Source organism: Vollenhovia emeryi, unplaced genomic scaffold (genome assembly GCF_000949405.1).
Source record: "Vollenhovia emeryi isolate VEMERY1.0 unplaced genomic scaffold, V.emery_V1.0 DF939295.1, whole genome shotgun sequence".
In the NCBI taxonomy this organism is placed as follows: domain Eukaryota; kingdom Metazoa; phylum Arthropoda; class Insecta; order Hymenoptera; family Formicidae; genus Vollenhovia; species Vollenhovia emeryi.
Window position 1 is genome coordinate 129,405 of NW_011967071.1, and position 21,625 is coordinate 151,029.

The 21,625-nt window shown below is 36.9% G+C and overlaps 2 protein-coding genes and 1 pseudogene across 2 annotated transcripts in view; 1 reads left to right on the top strand and 2 right to left on the bottom strand.

Moving 5' to 3' along the window:
* Positions 1–478: 478 nt before the first annotated feature.
* On the bottom strand, positions 479–7,138 carry LOC105558995 (annotated as a pseudogene).
* Positions 7,139–9,398: 2,260 nt separating this feature from the next.
* Positions 9,399–13,757, top strand: LOC105558997 (probable cytochrome P450 305a1). The gene is made up of 8 exons (XM_012006980.1): positions 9,399–10,771; positions 11,137–11,434; positions 11,734–11,922; positions 11,991–12,171; positions 12,263–12,380; positions 12,671–12,851; positions 13,154–13,413; positions 13,483–13,757. Exons 1-8 carry the CDS (start codon positions 10,687–10,689, stop codon positions 13,662–13,664), a joined length of 1,494 nt encoding a protein of 497 aa, XP_011862370.1. The 5' UTR covers positions 9,399–10,686; the 3' UTR covers positions 13,665–13,757.
* A 74-nt stretch (positions 13,758–13,831) lies between these two features.
* Positions 13,832–21,625, bottom strand: part of LOC105558996 (guanine nucleotide exchange factor for Rab-3A-like) — a 32,802-nt gene continuing 25,008 nt past the window's right edge. The window contains exons 2-9 of the mRNA XM_012006979.1: positions 20,123–20,494; positions 18,615–18,909; positions 18,236–18,484; positions 17,683–17,921; positions 16,967–17,350; positions 16,208–16,310; positions 16,065–16,131; positions 13,832–15,770 (exon numbers count right to left, since the gene is read on the bottom strand). Coding sequence (XP_011862369.1) covers positions 15,691–15,770; positions 16,065–16,131; positions 16,208–16,310; positions 16,967–17,350; positions 17,683–17,921; positions 18,236–18,484; positions 18,615–18,909; positions 20,123–20,457 — 1,752 coding nt within the window. The 5' untranslated portion in view covers positions 20,458–20,494 and the 3' untranslated portion in view covers positions 13,832–15,690. The remainder of the gene's footprint in view (positions 15,771–16,064; positions 16,132–16,207; positions 16,311–16,966; positions 17,351–17,682; positions 17,922–18,235; positions 18,485–18,614; positions 18,910–20,122; positions 20,495–21,625) is intronic.

The following is a 21,625-nucleotide window of genomic DNA, read 5'->3' on the forward strand; positions in this document are numbered from 1 at the left end:
AAAAGGTTCAAAACAGGCCAATCATACATCACGGTTGAACGGAAACCTGTCCGTGAGTCGCGCGTCGATAGTTTAGTGCACTAACGCTATCGACGCGCGACTCACGGACAGGTTTCCGTTCAACCGTGATGTATGATTGGCCTGTTTTGAACCTTTTTATCTAAAAAAACTACTGCTCGGAACGAAAAATGGCAAATAACTTTTTAATTTATTTTTCGACGACATTCTTGCTATGGTATTTTGATTCGCGAATTTCAGGATACCCTGTATATTAACTCAATATATTGCAAAAACTAATTAGTAAAAATTCTACCAATATACAGAAAGAACAAATTTGTATTTTATATGAAAATAATTTCTCTTACATTATATTTATCGGTAGATTCATACATTTATATAAATAAAAAGCATATTTCATTATATAATCTCTCATCTGTTGTATTGTGAAAGGCACAAATTGAATAAATATTGTGAAACGTTTTTGATAAATACGCATTTATATGATTAAATTATAATGTGCAATAAGATTTCTACACCAGACCATAATCCCTCTCATGTCAGCTTCATGACAATTATCTTTTGACATTATAAATTTTGAAAGTAGCAGAATAGAATTTAATCTTGCCGTATGTCTACTCAAGGAAGGACTTTGTATAGTGTGAATTCAGTGAGACTTCTAAGATTGCCACCCATGGGTACCTCCTTGATCCTCTCGTTCGACCAATGCCCGACTTCTTCCGTGGCCGCTCTTCTTCTTCTCCAGTGAATTCTGGTATCGTTGGGGTCTGCTAAAATATTCAACAAATTGGTTTTTACGGCTTCTTTAATCTTCTTAATCGAGGTCAGATGATTTTGCGCCAATTGCGACACCATATGCTGCAACCCGGTTATAACATCCTCCTGTATTCCAGGTAATGTTTCTCGGACTGCATCCATTTCTGTTTCGTTGCTGATGCCCTCCTTTTTCAAAAGTACTGCGCTTTCATTCCTATCGTTGGTTACGTTTCTTTCATCTTCTATATATACAGCACTACTTGCCTCTTCTTCGGGCTTATTTGTCGTTGTAGTCAACTGTATGTCCTCCTTCGTCAGATTAGCATCATGAGATTCCGAAGCATTTGAAAGGTCGACGATACTCATCGTTGTCGAAGGTGTCGTACTTTCATCTCCTTCCTTAGTTGCGTTTCTTTCATTTTCTGTTGTTTCCTCCTCGGAATAATTTGTCGTCGTGGAAAGTTCCTTTATTAGCTCAGTCTGCTCAGATGTCGAAATATTGAAAGAATCAACCGCCGAATCAGTGGAATCGTAAAGATCCCGTTTAACAAGTCTATTTTGCTCTTCCATTTCATTATCAAGACTTCTACGTCTGCGAGGTGATCCTTCGCGCTCTTCATATCCAGAGTAATCGGTTTTAGCATCGGCGTATTCAGAAGCAAATTGCTCCGTATCCTCACGATCAGAATTCGTAAATTCCAATTCTTTGTCACTAACAGCATCGCCCGATTGTTTGGTTATAAAATTCGAATTCCTTGTCAAATTTCCCAAACTGGTACAATTGAACAATGCGCTTACGGTCTCCATGTTGACGGAATCGTTCAAGGATTTCAATTGCTCGAGTAAATCGCGATTATTATGACGTTCCAGATTCTCGTTCAGCGACAAATGCTTCTCCACCTCGACCAAGCTATGTTTCTCTTTGTTTTCGTTGATGTGCTCCAGGAGAACCTTGACTTTTAAAGTCAGCTTGTGCTGCGGCGTACTTATAGTCGTGCTTCTTCGGGTGTCCATGGTAAAGGGAACGTTGACATCTGTCGAATTGATCACACTCTCTCGAGAGGTCAACATGGTCGTTGCGACATTCGCAACAGTCGTGTACTGAGTCTCGATCACTCCTGATTCCTCGGACGATTGCGAACCAGTCGCGAACGGTGGGACTTCCGTTGCCATTGACGGGAGACTCGTATCAAATCTTGATTGATCCTTTGTGATTTCATCCTCGAAACATTCCTCTGAGTCGCACCTGGTTGTCGCCTTGCCACAATTTCCGAACTCGTCGCAGGCTTCCGAACTAGCGACGTGCGCGCACTCCTCGGGATTCTCGCACAAATTGTCCACCTCACTGCTTGTTGCCGGTGACGCAGTCGTTAATTTGACCTCCGTTGGCGACATTCTTGTGCTCATCGAAATGAATTCTCCTTCTTCACTAGAGGTTTGTAGTTCAACCATCGTCCCGATTGCAGATGTTATACTTTCCTCGGAGGGCACTTCCTCATTTGAGGAGGACTCGAAGATTGCATGTCCGGTTTCAGTCGAAATTGACGGCTCAGATAATTTATCCAAGCTCTGGCCAGGTTTAACGGATTCTCTTGCGAATTCGGTGAATTCCACCGGCATCGCGGTTGTAACATCTAGCTCGGTATCGATTTCAGCCGAGGTCACCACTTCCATGCTTGAAGATGGAACTTTATCTATTTCATCGCTCGACAGTTCAATGAAACTATCACCGCGGATTTCTTCGATCTTTGAGGATTCTTCCACACCTTCCGTCGCACCGTGGTCCGTCATAAATTTCGTTTCCACTGAAGCTGTACTATCATCGATGGATGTTTGATCAGAAGGCCGGGACACAGAAATATCTGTTACAATGGTGAACGGAGTTGTCTCTTCAATTACTAAATCAGTTTCTTGTTTCTCTTCTCTCGATGTAAATAAAGGCTGCGTGGTCTCCTTCAACGTCCCCTCGACTGACGAGGAAGAAATCTCTTCTCTCGTAGCTATTTCTTTATCACTAATTGGAATTGACGTTTCAGCAGCTTCTCTGACAACTGCTTCCATCGTGGATACTTCGATTAATTCAGGAAATAATTTTCCCGGCAGGGTTGTACCATGTTTCTGCGTCAAGCACGCTGGATCTGACGGATTCTCCTCGCAGTCTACCTTCTCTTCGTATTCCTGAATCGGAGTCAATATTTTAGGAAAGATTGTCGACCTTCTGGATACTTCTTCATCAAGCAACGTTAATGATTCCGTAACAGTGGGTAAGGTATGATCTTCTTTGCCGTTTTTTGCTGAAATGCTAGGGGAAGTCATGGTTGCCTCACATACGCCGTTCTCGCAGGACAGTTCAGTAATGTGTTCAGTAGAGTCGGCGAGTGGGCTACTCCCGTCGATCTCCTCGGTACTGTCCGTGCACGGTACCTCCTCGGTTGTCGCCGCCGTCAGTTGATGCATCTTGGGACTAACTTTGATCTCCACTCTCTTCTTTGGATTCTTCGAGCCATCGTTCAATTCTACGATATTCTTACTAACCACCGGACCGACCCCGCATTTCACCTTCTTGTGTTCCCAGGTGGTGACATTATCAGCATGACTTACCGAAGTGAAATTGACTATCCTACTGACCATCGTATCTTCGTCTATGATTTCAAACAGAGCCGTCTTGCCGACGTCGGGATCGTTCGCCGTCATTTCACCCTCGTATCTTTTACATTCAAGATATCTTTCCGGTATAGTTGCCGAGTTCTCAAAGGAGATGGTGTATTCGCGAATAACCAATCTCTTCGGCGGCCGAATGGTCTTGTCCTCCTTGATGGTTGTCGTTTCGATCCAGCACAAAGTGATATCCTCGCCCTCGTGAACGCTACCAGTTCGCTTCACCTTGGAATTGTTGCCAACCACATTGTGAAATTCCTTTTCCACGGTTAGCGCGTGGTCCGTCGCATTCTCATAGAAGCTACTCGAGTACCTCTGGTTCTTCTTGTTGCCGCTCGTGCAATTCGTCGATGCTTCTTCCCTCGCTATTTCTTCCAACGTCTCGTGTTCCGTGACTGTTGCAATATCTTCCGTTTTGCTTATGTTGTTGCTTTTGATTGCAATATCTTTACTTTGTCCATAACGGTCGCGATTAATATCTTTACTTTGTTCATAACGGTCGCGATTAATATCTTTATTTTGTTTATGACGCGTAGGGCGATAACGCGCAGGACTGAAGATGTTCATATTCATATTCACATTCCGATTTACATTGCCCATCGAGCTGTGCAGGAAAAAATAAAAGAACAAATAGTTAACAATGATAATACAGACATCGTACTATGTCTCAAATTAATAAACTAATTATATATCTTTCGAAATTCTGCTTTTGACATTATTTTTCACTATTTTGAGTATTATTGCGAATGGTATGGGAGATTGCTGTACCTGAGAACGTTTTCAGGTTCTTCATTTTTCACAGCTGGAATTTGCCTGAAAAACATCTGAAAAAATATGAACTACGAGTACCCATCCTTGTAAATGTGTGTAATTCTTTTATCAAATTTATTTAAATATATAAAATGAGAAAAAATTACAATTTAAAATAAATTAAATATCCGTTTCGAGATACAGCACTGTGAATCTTGGAACTTCTTCGCACCTTGGAACATCAACTAAATTCATCTAATTTCTTTTATTATTACAATTAATTCAATGTTGCTACAATCAATAGTGTTAAATTAAATTGCTAGGGATTAAACTAATGAGTCTTTTTTTTTAATGGTCATCCATAATTGCTCCGTACTTAAACACTGTTTGTGATTGAGGTAAATCACAAATAGTTTAGTAAATAAAAGCAAATTGTGCGAAGTACTTGATTTTTTAAATACACTTTGAGACGATGTTCCAAGGTACGTAGGATAAATTGTTCCAAGGTACAACGGAGTACAATTTTCTATTAAGAAGTAAATAGTAGCTCACAGTAGAGTTAGAATTATGCAAGATTGTCAGTAAAAGTAGGACATGCTTGAAAAATCAGTCACAGCAATTAAAGTTTAAAAATAATAACAACAAGGTTTGAATCTCTAAATTTAATTAGGAAAATTTATATATCTCAAGTTTAGATTTTGAAAAATTTTTGCTTAGCTTACACTAGTGAGTGACACAAATCCTAGTTAAAACAATATCAAAAGTACAATAACACGACCGAATTCTAGTTTACTCAATTGTCGCTAGTATCTAAACCAAGTCCAATGTTCCAAGGTACACCTGTATCCAAAGTACAGCAATCTCCCCTACATATTATATGCTTTACTACATAGATTTGTTATATTTATTATATTTTACTTTTCATCACTTTCGCCACTTTCGTCATCTTCATCATTTTCTTCATTTTCGTCATTTTCGTCATCCTCCTCGGATGTGGAATCCAATCTTCTTGTCTCCCTTATGGAACGCGAGTTCAAGGAAGTGTCATCCGAATCAGACTGAGAATCTGAGCTTTCCTCTTTGTATTCATCCTGCATCTAAAGAATTAGACAGGTGCCAAAGAACATTTGATTACAAGACTAAACTGATTTGAAGAAAATGGCTCATTGTCAGATACGCGTACAAATGTTTCCGTTTAACACAGCCGATTTTTATTAACGCATGAAAGTGTTATCAGTCCTAGAATAAAATTAATTAGAATGTATGTGCAAAATCCACGCCAAGTGAATGAATCCAAATCAAGGTGTTGCAATTGCATAAAGCATGATTGATGAAAAAATATCCGAAGCATCGTTTTATAAAAGTAATAATGATAAATGCATGATATAATACATTAATGCTGCATTTATTCACGAAATTACAAAAAATAAAAACAAATTAATTAATTACAAAAATAGAAAATCTTTTAGCAACATTTTTTTTAAATATAAAAATATGGAAAGTGTGTATAAAAAAATTGTTTTAAGTGTAATAACGATAAATTAACGGGAAAGTATTGACACACAGTAAGCGAAAAACAAATGTATCGTTCATTAAATTTACATTAAATAAAAATACTTGTATAATACGTGCCACACAGAAATAAATGTAAACATAAAAAAATACATGTATAGTTTACACATACTTGATTTGATGAATGAGAGGCAAGTGGAACCGCAGCATTATGTCTAAACCAACAGCAGACCTGTTTCAATTAAATATAATATATCGATAAAAATGATCGTTGATAATATTGAAGTAAATATATTATGCTGTTACTAATAGGCGTAATTGAAATTGAAAGTAATACATATTTGTAAAAGTCAGTAAATAGTTTTCCAGAGATACGTGGGAAAGTTTTGTAAAGACGTCCGATATCGCGTGGCGGCGATCATGTGTACGATTTAATTTAGAAAATGTCAGTTTCACAATTGGTCCCCGATCAAACCATGCAAACCCGACGATATCTCGGCACGCGAGATTAACCAGCGAAATGACTGCACAGTGCGTCGGCACGAAAGTGAGAACAGTCAAAGAATAAAATATACGTTACGATAAGAACGGCGATATTTTGTTGAGACTAACAAAAAATTTAATTATCTAACATTGATGTATTTATGATAGCAAAATGAGAGAAAATATAAACTACAATACATCCAATTAAAACAACGAAATAAAAGGAGAAAATCGTTGAAAGTAAAAGTAATATTCTTGGTTACAAATACTTTTCATTCTTTACCAATGCCTATATATTACTTATAATTTTTTTTGTTATAATACTATTTTCTCTCCTTATATATTCTCTATGTAATTTCTTCACATATTGCGTAAAAATTTTGCTTTGCTCAGTCTACTAGGTTTTTTACTGGAATAAACATTATTTGTGAAGCAAAAAATGTTCTGCTCTAAACTCAACTTTATATTATAGCTTCTAAATAGCGCGATTAAATAGAGTACAAAAAGGAAACCTACCGCAAGAATGAAAAGGAAGGAGTGTGGCGCGCGAACCAGCATCGCCGCCAGAATATTACCTCTTTGTTCTTTTCAGATCTTCTTTGCTTTGCGGGCAGCAAACACAGCCTACATCCAATACCAGATCAAAATCTCTCGTCTTACCAACAAAATTCCTAATCACTGTAAACTAATTCCTTCCTATTCACTGTATACTAATCCACCTGATCAGTGTACAGTATCAATGGAACTAATCAAATCTTCAACTTCTAATTAGGAAGCGATCATCCGACAACTGAATCATGTTTCCAGAAAAGATTGAGCCGCCGTTTGTCGTTGGTACTGACCACGATAAGCAAAGTCTCGATGGTGTCCACGCTGACGGTAGCACCCGCCTGATGTTGAATCGAAGTCTGTTCTTATCGAATGCCAACTCGGCTGGACCTAGCACCTTCGGTAAATGCGAGTCGCCGCCCCCACCTATCAACGAATCCCTCCAACCCCGCTTCTTTTTAAGCCCCCCCGACCCAGCATCTTCATTTTCCGGACTTGTTATCAGCAGCAGCCAACGTCTCGTCCCCTTATTCCGCGCCTTAATTTCCCTTGTCAGTATTTTCCTCGTCACCTCAATGATGGTTTGATCTGTCGATTAAATACATCTCGCCCGCCTTCGCTTCCCGAGCGAAAATCGTTCGCCACCAACGGAATAATTACCTTGTCAAAATGTCTTACGTGACTGAATAACGAATGTTTCGTACACATGTTCGAATTAATCCAACACTTTATACGATCTGTTAACAATTGTCAGACAATTAGTGTCTAGACTAATAAAATGAATTGCCTACTTCTTATGTAAAACTTACTTAAGCAACTTTAAGCACTTATGTGAAATTATTTCTTATACCAAACTCTTTTAGGTTTAAATACTGTTATTATCGAAAGTTATATTTAAAATCTTTTGGGGTCTTGGAATATCACTGCGTTGGTTTCCTTGGATTTATTAAGAGACTCTACATTTGGCTATATTCATTTCAATTTAACAGGCAATCGATAATTGACCATGAAACATTTAATTTCATGTCTTCGTTCGTTATGCACGATAAAGTCCTGTTGCTTTGTTCGGCTGTTCTCTATGTCAAGAAGGACATTTGGCTCGCCGCATTTAAAAGTTTAATGAATTGCAGTTGTTCCGCGTCCTTGAATTATAACGTTACACTCAAAAAAAAGACTCGCGGTTTACTTTATCTCATAATTACATTTGGTTACTTTTTTGAATATGTATTACTTTGGTGACAAAGATATCAAAATCTTTGAGTCAATTTTTTATTTATTGTTTTAGAATTTAATTACAACTGACAACATACAAAGTACTTGAAAAAGTTTTGTGATTAAGAAAATGATCGCGTAACATTCCATCGCACTTAAATAGTTATTTTCCAACAAAAATTTCATAAACTTCCATTATTTTTAGTCTCATGTTTCTAATAAGGAGCCGATTATCAACTCTCGTCCAATACAATATAAATGTTTCGGTAGAAAAGCATGGGAAAATTAAGAACCTTTCTTTATCCAATGATAATTATAATAACATTTATTCCTGTTCTTTTTTTTGTCTTCTTACGTTGCTACCATCAACTCGTGACGAGGCGATTGCTCGTTACCTGTATGTTACGCAGCTTCATCTATTGTGCGTCGAGGGAAGTAAGGCTCGCTTTATATGTTCCTTTGTCTCTCGCTGATCGTTTTATCGCTACTGATGCCGAGATGGCAATAATTTACGGACCATCACCCGCGGGTGCTGTGATCTCTGGTCCCCATAATTGCTGTTGACAGTCGTTTCCGACTTTACAACGTCGTTTCACTTTTGCAGCGGAAGTTGTGCCGAGAGAAAAGCGTCAAAAGCGAAATATACCGCGAATCCAAATGAAGGTGTGGACATGATTAAAATCTCCTTTTAACTATTTATATTATAGTATCAGGCGCTCTAAAACCTGTTCAGAAATATACTTATGGATTGAAGAAGTCGATAAGAAATAATTATAATTTTGACACGCGTAGATTATAAATTGCAAAATTCTTTTGTTTTTATATCTCATTTCACAAACTTTTCCTGTATTATTGTGGCAATATCTTGGAGCAAAGAACTGTTTGAAACATTTTCTCTTAAATATTCTTAAATTTGTATCTTTATATTTATCCCACACAACAAAATATGTATATCCGAGACTTAAATCAGACATCATTGCACCGGTCATATTTGAGATATCTCGTAGATAACATGTCCTGAATATTTTAAGAATGTCACATTTCTGATATCTGTTTTTCTGATATCTCTTTGTTAAAATTATTGTTTATATTTATTTTTTTTATTTTTTATTTTGTTTTGAAATAATTGTTTATTATTTAACTTTTCCTCAAAAATAAGTTTTCTAAACTCGAAGAATTATTTGACCCCAGTAAATGACTAAGCTTATAATCGAACCCACCCGGGGGCGATGTGTTTTTTCAACACTTAAAATTTATTGCGAAAAACATTACCGCAGCCAGGGTTTGAACCTGGACTTCCCTAGGCTGATGTACCAGCCTCAGTGGTCGAATTGGTGACACGCCCGTCTAGAGTGTAGGCAAGTCCAGGTTTAAACCCTGGTTGAGGTAATGTTTTTCGCAATAAATTTTCTGTATTATTAAAAATGCCAGATATGGTCAAGAAAACACTGACGTTGTTAATTACTGCAGGCGACATTTAAGAATATTCTTATTAGTTTATTAACAATAGTTGTGACAGTGTCATTAACCTACGTATTCTGGACGATTCGGCAATTCAACCGGATAATCGCGGTCGGATTAACTCGACGGTTTTAAGTGGTTCGCGGCGAACGTTATTACACCGGGCAGCCTGCTCGATCGTTCTCATTTCGATTTGACGTTGCGTGCTAAGCGGAAGAGGCCGGACGAAGACGATTGTCGACGTGGGCCCGGGGAATAGAAGAGGAAAGATGTGTCGGATCGCGTGTGAGCGCGAAATCGTAAACGCTCTTGCGCAAAGTGTTAGCTGAACCACGAATGCCGAAATGGAGTACGGGGATAGCGTGCGCTTTGATATGAGCGCGATTGATTGGAATTGCGAATTTACGATTCCCACATCTGCCGCTTATAACTTCTGTGATTACCTCGCGCCACTATAATCGCCGATATTAGCAATGGCCCAGCCGCGCATTTCATCGCATTCTCGTCCCCTAAGCAACTCCTGTACCCGCTTCTACGAAACGTCTTGATATAATTTTTCATAACTCTAATGAGTTTCCTATTGCAAATTAATTAGCACTTAAGTATTAACGTACTTATATTCCCTCTCTTCCATTCTTTTCACTTTGATTAGAGATGTACAATAAATACAAATCATTCATAATGAGCTGTTTTCATTAGAATAAATTGTTTTGCCAAAACCGCAAGGTGATATTTGCTAATGAAATATCGATGCAATTCATTCGAAGGATGTTGCATAACGTGTTATTGGAAGCGGTTTGATGTCGCAAGTGTCGCGAAGTATTTGCAGTTAAATGAAATTCAATGTGAGGACCAATAGGAGAAGAGGCAGACTATTACGTGCATGCCTGCAGTAGCATGTACAGACATGTATTCCTGCATAAATGAAACCTTGAACCAAACTTCTCTTGCCCAATATGCCAGTTAAAGTGAAAGGAGGTATTTCTCCCATATAACAGAATTTCCACAGGACTGGTTCAGTTTCGATTAGTGTCGCCCGCCGCGAAAACAAGTTAATGCGAGACACAGTCGATTAATAAATCATAGAAAACTCAGTAAAATACTTACAGTCAATATTTATGCGAGATTCATTGATTTGTGGTGCATCCATCTTGGATTGCTCTTTGAAAGATGTAAAAAGTTTCTTTAAGATATAAAAGGGGATTCCTGTAGTACAGTACAGTACAGTAAATTTTTTAGAATATTTCTGTTACCTTCATGATATTGCCATTAATTAACAAATAAATAATGTGGTTTATAATTCTTTGCTTGGTGATAACATTCACGATAAAAATCTTACTTGACTGGCGTCGACCACCGATGTTTCCTCCAGGTAAACTATATATTATCGCGATCGTTTTCAACAAGGCAGATTTATATTCAAAAACTATCTATTCAATAATTTCAAAAATATTTTTGTGATCTCATACATATGCGACACATTTTAAAAAGCAATAATTAATTGTATACAAATAAAACAAGTGGTAAACTCTTTTTATTAAAATAAGCAGATTCTTAATATTTGTCTGTAAAATGCAATGCAACGTAAATGCAACCGAAAATGGCATTTATATTTCACAGACTTACTTCTACCTTTTAGGAACATTCGCTTTACTTTCATGCGCACGACTCAATGTTTCGTATTGTCGGGCAATTTACATAGATATATAAGATATTTGCAAAATATTCTAATTCGAGGACCTCGCGGCTTACCGATCCTGGGAAACATACTCGATGTAAAACGTTTGGTCGACGAGACGAAGTTTTATTCTTACGCCTGGTGTCGATTAGCCGACATTTACGGACCCATCGTCGGCTTGAAACTCGGCATAGCCGAACCGCTGGTCATTGTTTCCGGTAAGGACGCGGTAATCGAGATGATGAATCGACCTCAGTTTGACGGCAGACCTAATGGATTCGTACATAAACTTCGAACAGGGGGTGAACGCAGGGGTGTACTGTTCACCGATGGCGATATCTGGCGAGATCAAAGAAGGTATTTTGCATACAATTATTAAATTTAAAGCCAAAAGTCATACAATTTAATCTAACTGCACAAAACGTATATTTGACATAAATATAAATTAAAAAAAAAACTTCACTTTACGCCCGACACTTCTTTTTAAATAATTGTTGCCTTTTCTCATGAATCACAGCAGTAACAAATTCTCGACATTTTCTACGAAGTGTTTTAAAATTAGATTTTTTTCAATGTCGCTGTTACGTTATTTTCGTTAAAGAAAGATGCATTAAAGAACGATCAGGCCAGATTAAGATTCATTACAAATTATTCAGATTTGTTCTGAGAACATTGAAGGAATTTGGATTCGGAAATGTTACAATGGAGGACATAATATTAAACGACGCGGCTTCCTTAACGACGATGATAGAATCACTGGCTAAATCGGGGCCCATTACCAATTTGTACAATATTACCTCCATCGCCGTCCTCAACAGTTTATGGACTTTGCTCGCTGGGTCAAGGTATATTGACAGGCTATTGCAAATTGCCTGCAACAAATCGAAAATAACATTGATTACTGTCGCTGTAGGTTCGACTTGGAGAATCCAAAATTAACAGAGGTTTTATCAGTGCTAAACGGCATTATCAGAAACACCAACGTCACCGGCGGCATATTGACCCACTTGCCATTTTTAAGATACATTATCCCAGGGTTATCCGGGTTTACCGCACTAAATCAAAGATTGACACGGTTGTGGCAATTCATCGGGGTAATACGATATTCCTCCATTAGCGATATAATTTCCACCTACAGATAGAAATAAGACACCCTTACACATAGAACAAGATATCCTCTTTCAGTCTGAAATAACGAAGCACAAGCAAACTAGAGCGCACGGCGAGTTCAGAGACTTTATCGATGTTTACCTAGCGGAAATGGACACCAAGCAATCAACCTCGACCGTATCGTCTTTTGATGGTACACGATATGCTTCATAATATACATAATTGTGTAAATGAGAAATTTTTTACGCACAATGGAAACGCAAGTTTAAATATACTACGTTTTCTGCCAATTGGTAAAAAATTCTCAGGTTGAATTACTAGATTTTTGTACTTTGTAAAAACAAAAAGTACCACACAGAACAAGAGCGTTATTAAAAATTATTATTTTAACAATACTGCAACAAACAATTAGTTCTCATGAAAATAATGGCACAAAAAATGTTAATACATGATGGATAATATACAGAATATTTTTACTTCCAGAAAATCAATTAATTAGTGTTGTGAAAGACCTCTTCAGCGCCGGTGTGGAAACGACAAACAATACAATTGGCTTCATAATCGCGTATCTCATAGTGAAGCAGGACGTGCAAAGAAAAGTACACGAGGAAATCGACAGGGTGTTAGGCAAAGAACTCTTACCTCGTGTAGTGTACAAAAATCGGTACAAACTTGCTCGGCATATCGTTAACAGAGAAAAGTCCCTATTATGAGATGAGATCCTATGGGATAGCGGCGTTTCTGTTAAATTAATAGACATCATCAGTTGATTCCGTCATAAATTTATTACCCTTGGAGCGAAATCTATTTAGTGGAAAATTCATTAATCGTGTAATCCTTGCGAAAAAAAGATTTGGATGTTGAAAGCTTGCTATCTCATATTAGAAACCTATCTCATAATAGAGGACTTTCGTCTATTACTTCGTTCGCACACTATTGTGCAAATGTTCGACCGAAAATTTTCAGAATGCCGTATTTGAACGCGACAATAGCTGAAGTAATGAGACTGTCTAACGTCGGTCCCACTTCAATTCCTCATCGAGCGACGGCCGATTCCATTCTGTTGGGCTACGAGATAAAAAAGAATTATACCTTGCTGGCTAATTTGCGGAGCGTGCATATGGACGAGCAGCATTGGGGAGATCCACAGATATTTCGGCCCGAGAGATTTATTAATGACCAAGGAGAATACATCGAGGATCCTTGGTTAATACCGTTCGGTTTAGGTATAAAGAAAAATATAAATCCACTCTAAAAGTATGAAACTGGAAATATTACATTTAACGATTTAACAGGTCATAGGAAGTGCTTAGGCGAGGTCCTGGCAAGGAACAGCGTATTCTTGTTTACTGCGAGTCTATTGCAGAAATTTCAATTTGTGTTGCCCCAGGGACATCCCGAGCCCATTTTAGACGGTGTTGACGGCTTTACGATCGCACCACCTCATCTAAGTGTTATTGCTATCAAGAGAAAATAACTGTCTTAACTATTAAGGTATGCGACATGAATGCGAGACAATATAAAATATAACAAAACAACATTTTGTATGGCAAGGAAATAATTGTAGTATTTTATCCATTATTTATAAGAATTGGAATAATAAAATGCTACTTTTCAAAAGGATTGTGATAATTTGTTATCACATTTTTTTTACAATGGCGATTATCTTTATTTCGTTTTTAAATACAAGTTTCTATCTCAAGTAATGTTAGAAGACTCTATTTACATTTGATACACAATTAACATGTTTTCTATTCACAAGAGAAATGCTTACAAGAAGTCTTTTTAAACGTCCCGTAACAGTCTAGGGAACGTAATTCGTTTTCGTCGTTGGCCACACGTTACTTGGCATAATTCGAAATGGTGAACCGATCACATAATCACTTTCTTTCGCACGCTTCATATCGAACATGATAAAGGATGGAAGACAACAGAAACAAGATAAAAGTCTTTGTGTCTTCATATTACCGAAACAACTACCTATCCTGTCACTTTTACAATTCGCTTCGAGCGAATTAATCAGAAAATTATCGCGGAGATTATTGATCCCGGAAAAAATTAATTGGCGTATCACGAGTCGAAATTTGAAGTTGAGAATATTTCTTTGTAGTAAACAAAATATATATTCATATGTACAATCAGGAGATAGATGACTGATACAAATATCAGTTTTGCGATTGACGTATTAATGTAATCTCTATGAACGAATATACATATGCAATACGTCAGACTAATATTTATAAAGTAGAAAGAAATATGTTCCGTATAACCGGACGCATTATGATATAGACGTATAGAATCGTTATATGACATGAAAAGTTTCGAGAGAAATTCTATTTACACTAGGATTTGGAGATTTGTATGGTCCGCATAGATGCAACTCTTCTTTATGAATAATAATGTGTCGAAAGTATATATACATGAATATGAACCAACAATAAATTAATTAGTTTAGATGATAGAAGTCTTGATGATAATTTTATGTTCTCGAATTTCGGTGGCACGGTATAAACACTTTAGAATAAATTTATACGGTATATATTTAATGGAAGCCATAGTCAGATTAACAATTAACACAACGTATATATTGATAAATTAACACAACGAAACAACGAAGTCACTACGACCCGACACGCGACGACAAATAAAAATTGATCCGTAACAAAAACAAATATAAATAATTAGCAAAACATGATTTTTCTTCTCCTCGGTGTTAATACCAAACCACAGCATGAAGTAATCTCATATATGTAATAAGATTGTTAACCATTAACTATCTCATGGAATTAACAGCTCCGTTGTTATAATTCACGTGAGTCTAACAATAAGTCCGACGTCTATTAAACTTCAAAAAACATGACACAATATCTCAAAAATCTTTCCTAGTATTTACACTTCTCGTTTAGGAGAGCCATCGACAATGTCTGATCCGCATGTCAAGATCATTCACAGCCTCGTAATCAGCTTAATTATCGTCTTACAACTTGCTCGCAAATAACTAAATCTAGAATCTGCCGTAGACGGCACTATTTTGGCAATATTTCGAAAAAATTTACGTGCAAAAAGTTGACGTTTTACTGCAAAATTAACATCAAATCTAACCCTGAATAACTTTATTTTTAAACAACAGAAATAAGTTGGTGTATGTAAATTAATTTTATTAATTACACTGCTATCATATTTATAATCAACAGGTGGAAGAGCCATCGATAAATTGTATCTACTTTTTACGAGTTTTCTGAATGGCACGTAAGTTTTTTAGAAACGTCATTATAATATCATCAGATTTATTTTACATAGAGAATTAGAGAGACTCCAAATGTATGTATCTCAAAGATATACATTGTAACATTGCACCCTTCCCTTCGCTGCACAAAAGGCCGATAATCGACGAGAGCGTCGCTAAATTATTCTGCACAATTCACGGACAGATTCCATTTTCAAACAATGAACACCTGGCTCGAATCAACTCGAGACTAGATGACATCCCGCCTACGCGAACCTCAGGACGACAATGCCAGACCCAACCGTGCAAAAACCATTTCCTTTCTCAGCCGCGTGATCTCCCAGTAAACGTCGTGAACTGCAGGTTAAGACATTCCATTATTAGAAAAATCAGAATTGCTTCCAATTTTTAATATTTCTTTATATAATTTCCAATATTTCATCCAAGAACTACATATCGAAGTCACATTTGTCCGGAAGTCTCCTTTTTGTAACTTTTAAATGCATTATAAATGCAATATTAAAACATTTCAAATTTTCTAATTAATTGCTAAAAATATTAGTACATTATATGTGTTGAAATAAAATTTATATACCTATGACACTTGTTATTATGTGCCTAAGACATTTCACCTAAGCTTAAAAGACATACCTGAGCTTTTGACGAGACCACGCTCGATGTATCTCAAATAATTAAGAAAGTCACACACTGCAATAATCTGCAAAATAACAATTGCTTACAAAACGGAACTTTTAAGGTTTTTGAAATAAATGACGATTGTACGTAAAACTTACTCGATTACGACAGATCTGCGAAATGCAGTGCCACTGGTTTTCTTGGTCACCAAGCCGCATACGATAGTGACATTGCCGTGGTGCCTCTAACAAAGCACATTTTCTGAAATCGAAATATTATCGTTGTTACATGTACAGTGATGGGCAGAAGGGTGGCAACACTTTTTCTTTAATAAATTGAGAAGATTTACGTTCCAAAACATTTTCTATGAAGAAAATTTTACTCGAGAAATAGATCGAAAACGCTCAAAATGGTTTCGGAATGGCCGTCGAGTAAACTATTCCTCGAAGAAGAAGATTTTGGAACCCTGAATCTAAATTCATTTTCCTAAACTCATGTTCCTAAACTCATTTCAAAAAGTGTCGCAACCATTATGTCCATCACTGTACAAAAATTTTATAAAAACGTCTTGCGTTTCATAAACAACAATCTAATCGTAACTAACAGTAAATAATCTTTCAACTATTGTTGGAACAACTTCGCGAGCTTACAAATTACAATGCAGTATTACAGACACATTACAGAAACATAAAGTTACAAAATTTCAGGAATACTAACGCGTTAAAAGCTATATAATAAAAGCTATAAAAATATTACAGTGTAATAATTAAAATATGTACAAAATTATAAAATGTATTTAATTGTCCATTAAACGACACATAAGATCTCGCAGGCCTTTTCTCTCACAATATAAAAAGACATCGAGTACTTTGTTATAACGAGAAACTTGTTATATAATGAGAAACTTAAGAACGTACTTGGGAAAAGCGAGTTTCGTTTTGTCGCTGACCGCTTCGATAAATATGATGCCATCCAAAACGGCTTGCCTGACCTTAGCTCCCAATTCTTTATTCGGGAAATCCAAGCAGAGGTCAATATCCTCTCTAAATGCCCTCGCGACGAAGGGATCGCTTTTGTCAACGCAAGGATTCGTTTTCCATCTGAGAAACTCCGTATGGACCCTCGGATCGACTTCCAGACCAAAGTCCTTGCACTCCCTTTCCTTCTCCTTCTCACGATCACGCTTCCAATCCCTCTCGAGAGCTTCCTTATCGGTAGGCAAAGGTGATCTTTGTTCTTTTACAGGCGAATCAGGCGGCGAATTCTCTCGGCCATACTTTAAATTAAAGTGCGACGGCGACCTGCGTCAGAATTGCAAATCATTTTTCAATGGATCAATTCAATGAATTAATTTAACTCGCAAAAATTAACGAAATTTTTCATATCACTTTTCATTTAAATTTATTTTGCCTTATTCTGTATTTTTTACTTTTTACCTTAAAATCGACAAAATATACAATTGTGAATTACGGTTCTTTCTAATTTTTTGTAACACATAAAAGTACTTTTTAAAAATTACCGACAAACAATGTAGAAAGATATTATGTAAAGTCGTTTCAAATTTCTTACTTCCACATTTAAAACACTCGACAGTTTTGAAAAATTATAAATCTAATAGAAAATTGTTTATTACCTTCGGTGCTTCTTCGCAAAGAGCCCCTGCTGGCTTTCCTCCCCATTGCCAACGCGTCCTTTTGTGTCGATTTGAGGGTGCAGATGGGGATTGGGCCTTGACGGTGTAGATGTGAGCACCAAAGTTTTCAAAGCCGCTACTTCAGCTGCGAGCACTTCTGATTTCATTCGGCTTTCCTCCAAGAGACGCTCCGCCGTCGCCTGGCGTACGTTAGCTTCTCGAACCATATTGTGTGCCTCCTGAATATACATTTTATAAATAATCTAATATTCTCTACAAACTTTATCTTATTTCTTTACCAAATTATATTTATTATTTATCTGATGTGGCTTTCTAATAGATTAAAAACTCTTTAAGCGCATTAATTTAAATTCGAGGCATCAAGGGCGATTACGTTTTTTTCTTCTGTCAAATCTTTGGCAACTTACAAAATCCCACATAGACAATATATAAATTTCTTTTATTTAGTACTATATCTTTTCAATTTAATTTCTTTACTTTTGCAACATGTGTATTCTTTAATTCTTTAACAAGTGCGAAATTGGTGACTGACTTGAAAGAGGCTGGCAGTGAGTTCCTCGAGCTCAGTCTCTACATCCTGCCTGATCCGTGAAAGTCTGGCTACTTCCTCGTCCTTCAATTTCAATTCTTCATGAGCTCTTTTAAGTTCCTCCTGTAACTTCGCCACTGCGTGTTCCTTTACCTCGGCCACTGCTCTTCCCCATTTCTGGGTAGTAGGCGATGGCGGACCGTTGGTCATTTTAGGGACACACAGTAATTCTTGCTTCGATGGTTCTGTCGGCTAAAATATTTTCACAAATATAAATCTATATTTAACGCATAATACATACGTGTAGTTATTCTTTTTATATTAATTTCTTATTTCTATGAGATGTCTTATCAAAATCTGATAAGCCGAGGACTGAAATTACCTGCGTATCTTTAGGAAGGGACAGTCTCTTCGGCGATTCGAGGGAATTGTCCTTCTTCGAGTCCGAATCGGCTTTCTCATCGCTGGCTTTTCCCGCAGACTCAGCTTCGTTCAATCGAAAATCCAAAGGTTTCGTACGTTGAGCTTGAGACTCCGAGACTTCCAGCTCGTGAGATTTCAGCTTTTCGCAGGGCTTCACGGGCTTCTTCTCTTCTGATGGATTTCGATGTCGCGACAGGACACCTTGTAGTTTTTCGTTGTACGCGAACAATGGAGCGGTTTTGGTTGAACTGGAACTGAAATATTGAGAAATTGTGGTCATCAATAGCATATAAATTTACAACAATAATAATACAGTTTATACTCGGCCGTCTCGAACATCGGTCGAATATCTTGAATATAACGTTCGTGCAGTTTTTGTACGCGAAGGAAAAAGAATTTGCAGTTACAGCGAAATCATTGCTGTTGCTGCACATTCTATAAAAGGACGATTAAACCTTATTACCGCTCAATTATTGGATATTACAGTAAAATCTTTATTTTTACATAAAAAATTTTTGTTGAGTAAATCTTTTAAACTAAATTAAAAAGACACGTTTGCCGCAAATTAACTTAGAAAATACATTTTGTAGGGAAACAGTTCTACTTTAATGGTGAAACAAAAATCAGTTTATTATCGTAATAAGTGTATTGTAACAAAATACCTTTCATGTTTAATAATCCATTAAAAGTTACAATAGCATACAGTATGCCACTTCAATCTTCATTTGATTGTGTAACACACGTCTGAATTTTAACTCTTTGTTTAAATTAATATAGACTCATCAATTTTCATATATTAATAATAATTTAGAATGTATTAATAACTTTGTAACACTATATTATTAAATTAAGTTTTATTATATGTAATAAAAATTCCTTCACGGAAAATTCTACATTTTTATCGAGTGGCCGTCCACACAGTAAAAAATAAAATGTTAATGCTAACATTTTTCACATGTCCCAAAAGGTCCACACTCAAAATTTTAAGTTAAAATAATATTCATCGTGCGTATTAATTTTTGACAAATTATAAATGTTATTTTATTAACGCTATACTTCACATTTATGTAATAAAAATAGATGTAATAAAAATAGACAGGCTAAGTGAACCGTACGAATAGTTACAAATTGAAATAGTTAAAATAATTTTTACAAAATGTCGATATTACATGTTTTGGTTGGTTTTGCGAAATAGTTGTGTTAAAAGAACTCAAAATAACATTCAATTTTTTAGTGGCACACATAAAGTGCCAAGTTATTACGTTAACATAAATATAGCACATGAAAATTTTGCGAAAACAATAACATATCTATTTTATGTAAATTTTACATTGAAATAATCACATCTTGGTAACACAAGAAAATTTTAACATTTGCACACACGATTTTTTACTGTGCCAAAAAGTCGATTATGTATTTCGTAAGAAGGCGATTTCGAGAGGAAAGTAGAAGAAAGCCAATACACACCTATCGTCTAGGAACTTGTTGTCATCCTCGTCGAATAGACTAGTGGGTTCTTCGTCCTCGTCCTCGCATTTCGTAACATACCCGAAGAGATCCGTAGCTGCCCTCGCGAGGTCCGATTTAAGAATAGGATGAGGTGGATGTAGCGTGGCGCAATCAGCTTCGTCCGTGTAGAGCTCGTCCTCGTCCGTGGTGTATTCCTCATCGCCGGTTGTTCCGGTACTCCCAGCTCTTCTGTGCTTCGTCGTGAGTGGTCGATAGGCGTATTCGTTCGAGCCGGATACCGACTCGTTGGATTCCATTGACTCGGGCTGCTGCTGCTCCTGGACTTCCTTCATGGCGCCTCACTGTGGCCAGATGTAGTCTTCAAGCTTGCTACAACATTTGACAACTCGATTACTTCAAGAGTGAAACAGTAAAAATTCTCCTTTCAAATTTTGTTCCATCGCGGAACATGCTCTATTTATTATGTCTTTTAGAAATGCTCCAATAAAATTTTGCAAATTCATATTAAGAAATCAATAAATTTCATTAAGTCCAATAATTACAAGGAATTACACAACTGTCCAAACAATAGAAGTAAAATTGTAAAAATATATAAAGGAATAAATAATATTTTCTTTTATCTCAAAAATAGAATGTACAAGATACATTTAGAGCGACTAATTATACTTTTATTTAACATACGATTTATTACTATTATTGCTCGCGAAATGGCGTTTATTAACGATATGCGTGTGATACACGATTGTGCGACTTGTGAAAAACTGGCGAGGACCTTTCTCGTGCCAGAAACCATACGAAAATCTTTGTTTTATAAATAACTAGTGTTTTATAAATAACCCGTGAATTCCATGCATTCCTTGCGTGTCAAGGAATGGGCGTGAATATGGACATGCGTGTCGCACGCACTCACATGCCTCTGTTTATTATGTAAATGTACCTCGGGAAATTTAAGCTTATTAACACACAGGCCACGTCAAATAAGCCTATTATTCGCCATGGTCATTACGCAATTTTGCACGTCGTAAACTTACGCGCGAAAATATAATTGACAAGGACGAAATTTAGCGTGTCGCTCATTAATGAACATCGCCGTGCGGTTTAATTGCTTCACTTACTCCTTCCTTTATTCATCTGGTTTAAGTATAAGATATACGGAATACCACACGTTACGCATTCCGACACGAAACCGACGTGGAATCCTATTTTTACCGAATTATCTCCCTTGACACTGTTTCGTCTAACTGCTCTAATGCCTTCCAACCACTTCACAGAGTGCTTGCAGATACATTACAGCTTGAGATAATGAAAAAGGAACGAACTATCGTGTTGCACGCATATCCTTACGTCATCCTGCCGTGCCGTGCGCGCGATACTTAAAAGAGAAATATGTCCGCTCACACACCACCCCCTTCCCTGCAATTCAACAACAATTAGCAACTCGGCGGGTTTCTGTTCTCGTGGCAGATCGTTAATACAACTTGTCCCGGGCGACACTGGCAG

Excerpts from the sequence above, each read along its gene's own strand:
- LOC105558997 (XM_012006980.1), top strand. The coding sequence starts at position 10,687 with ATGTGGTTTATAATTCTTTGCTTGGTGATAACATTCACGATAAAAATC. Across the intron at positions 11,923-11,990 it reads ACTTTGCTCGCTGGGTCAAG|GTTCGACTTGGAGAATCCAA; the intron begins GTATATTGACAG and ends CTGTCGCTGTAG. Across the intron at positions 12,172-12,262 it reads GGTTGTGGCAATTCATCGGG|TCTGAAATAACGAAGCACAA; the intron begins GTAATACGATAT and ends ATCCTCTTTCAG.